General features: G+C 36.5%; 1 protein-coding gene across 1 annotated transcript in view; it reads right to left on the minus strand.

The window, feature by feature from the left end:
- Nucleotides 1–1,719: 1,719 nt before the first annotated feature.
- Nucleotides 1,720–2,389, minus strand: part of LOC142245910 (vomeronasal type-2 receptor 26-like) — a 71,879-nt gene continuing 71,209 nt past the window's right edge. The window contains exon 6 of the mRNA XM_075319233.1: nucleotides 1,720–2,389. This exon is cut by the window's right edge and continues 229 nt beyond it. Within this exon, the coding sequence (XP_075175348.1) occupies nucleotides 1,720–2,389 (670 nt within the window).

The raw sequence follows: 2,389 nt of genomic DNA on the forward strand, positions 1-2,389 counted from the left end.
ATATTCCTCCAAATATCATATCCCCATTCTGGAAATAATTTGTATTTAAAAGAGCATTGTCTTTTCTAATAAAACAATTAGGTCCTGAACTTAGTTTTTGGCATTGTCCATGTAATATAACACTGGCAATAAAGAATACTACAATAAGCAACTTCCCCGACATCTCTGCAGGTCGGCCGCTCCTCCATGTAATATTCCTCCGAATCTAATCATAACAGATACATCTGTCCTGCAGCTTTCTGAATGATGTATACAGGAGCAGGTTACTTAACGAGCCGTCTTATATAGTGTAGATGGTGTATGTGAGAGATTGTGAGGGAATATTATTAGTAGAAATTAATATAAAATCATCTGCTCTATACAGTCATATGGGAATCATGCAGAATACAGAATTATACTGAGGACTTACAAATATTTCCATAATAGAATATATTATTTTCAGCTACAATATTTTGCTTTTATCAGTGTCTCTCAAATATATTACAAAATGCAATAATAGTTTTATATTCTGTTTTCTCAGGGTTAAGTCCCATTATTTTTTAATCTTCTGCTAATCTGAATTCTTATGAGTTGAGTAGTAAAGAGTCTTGATAGCAATATTAAATCAATAAGATTTATAGTAATAAAACGACTTGTATCCATTCCACACAATGATTTTGAATATATACAAAAAATAGAGCACAAAATATTGGGCACTGCACTTTTTTACACACTGTCCACTTATTCAACACAGTGTCTATCACTGCTATACTTGCAGGAGTAGCATGGTTCAATGGATCACTCTATTTCTGTTCTGGAAGGGAGTGTGCAGCGAACGGAGGTGCTCTTCCCAGCACAAGTAAGTGACAAAATACAAGATATGGAAAAAACTGGAGGCACTTATCACTGTAGCAAATTGATTTCTTTATTCAGTCTTCAGGCATGGGGGGAGGGGGTGGATGCAGGGTTACATCCGGTCTACGGCTGCCATTTTGCACCAGCTGTGGTGCTTCAACGGGTCCAGCAGGGACCCGTTGCTTCCTTTGCTTCCTTTGGTCCATGTTTACTGTGGTACACACCATGTTACCAAACTGCACAGTGAGTATTTGCAGCCCTTTTATACAGGCCCACTGACTGATTACAAGATTGTAGACACCTTTGATGCTAATTAGTGGACACAACTTGATTTAACATTTCCCTTTTGTCACATTATTTTCAGGGGTACCAACATTTCTGTCCTGGCCTGTATCATGAGTTTTATTTTTTAAAAAAATCTGTGGAAGCAGAAAAGCAGCAATGTCTGATTTTCATTTCTTCATTTTCATAGATTTTTAATTTATTATTACCTTTGTCAGATTCAAGTTATTTTTCTAACCATTGTGGGTTTTTATTCATTAAATGAGGGGTACCAACAACTTTAACCCCGTGTGAATTTCTAGCATTGTGAGCTCCCCGCCCTTTGAATATTATAAACTTGCAGTGCACCTCTTTCCTTTCTTTTGGACATTGACTTCCATTATTCTCGTAACTCGCGTTGAGCCCTTTCAGAGCGTCCGACCTGCTCAACTCAACTAACGAGCACCCAAGCATTTTAGTGTTTTCCCATCTCTAAATTCTAACAATGATTTAAAATGCAAATTGAATAATAGGTCACTATAAAAGTAAAGAAACTATACATTGAAGACATCTGAATACATTAAATTACTAAATATTTAAGTGGTTTTATTTTCTCTACTATATTTATGTTTTTTTTAATAAACTACCCTTTGAATTTAAGTCTGGTCTCAGAATAATAATATAACATTTAGGATAAAATATACAAACTAAAATGCCAACATTTGAAGACAATATTGCAAATATCTCTACTAGAACTGTACTTATTCCAGTTACACTTAAATAGGCTGGAATAAAAGCCACCCAGACGCTGCAGACCACCAGCATGCTGAACGTGATGTTTTTAGCTTCATTGAAACTATCTGGCAAATTCCTTGCCAGAAAAGCCACCACAAAACTAATGGCTGCAAGAAAGCCTATGTAACCAAGGAAAATGGAAAATGCTACTAGAGACCCTTCATTACACTGGAGAATGATCTTGTCGACATACAAGTCATAGTTCTTTTCTGGGAATGGCGGTGCAGTAGATAACCAGAAAATGCAAAGTATAGTTTGTGTAAATGAGCAAACAAACACTAAACAGTTGGTGATCTTCACTCCAATAAATTTTCTACATTTGCTTCCAGGCTTGGTGGCTTTGAAGGCCATGTAGACCATGATGGTTTTAGACAGAATAGAAGAGATGGCTACTGAGAAGATGATCCCGAATAAAGTCTGACGAAGCATACAGGTGACATGTGTAGGGCGACCCAGGAACAAAAATATACAGAGAAAGCTTAACATCATGGAGACAAGC

The sequence above is a fragment of the Anomaloglossus baeobatrachus genome, chromosome 1, assembly GCF_048569485.1.
Source record: "Anomaloglossus baeobatrachus isolate aAnoBae1 chromosome 1, aAnoBae1.hap1, whole genome shotgun sequence".
Classification (NCBI taxonomy): Eukaryota; Metazoa; Chordata; class Amphibia; order Anura; family Aromobatidae; genus Anomaloglossus; species Anomaloglossus baeobatrachus.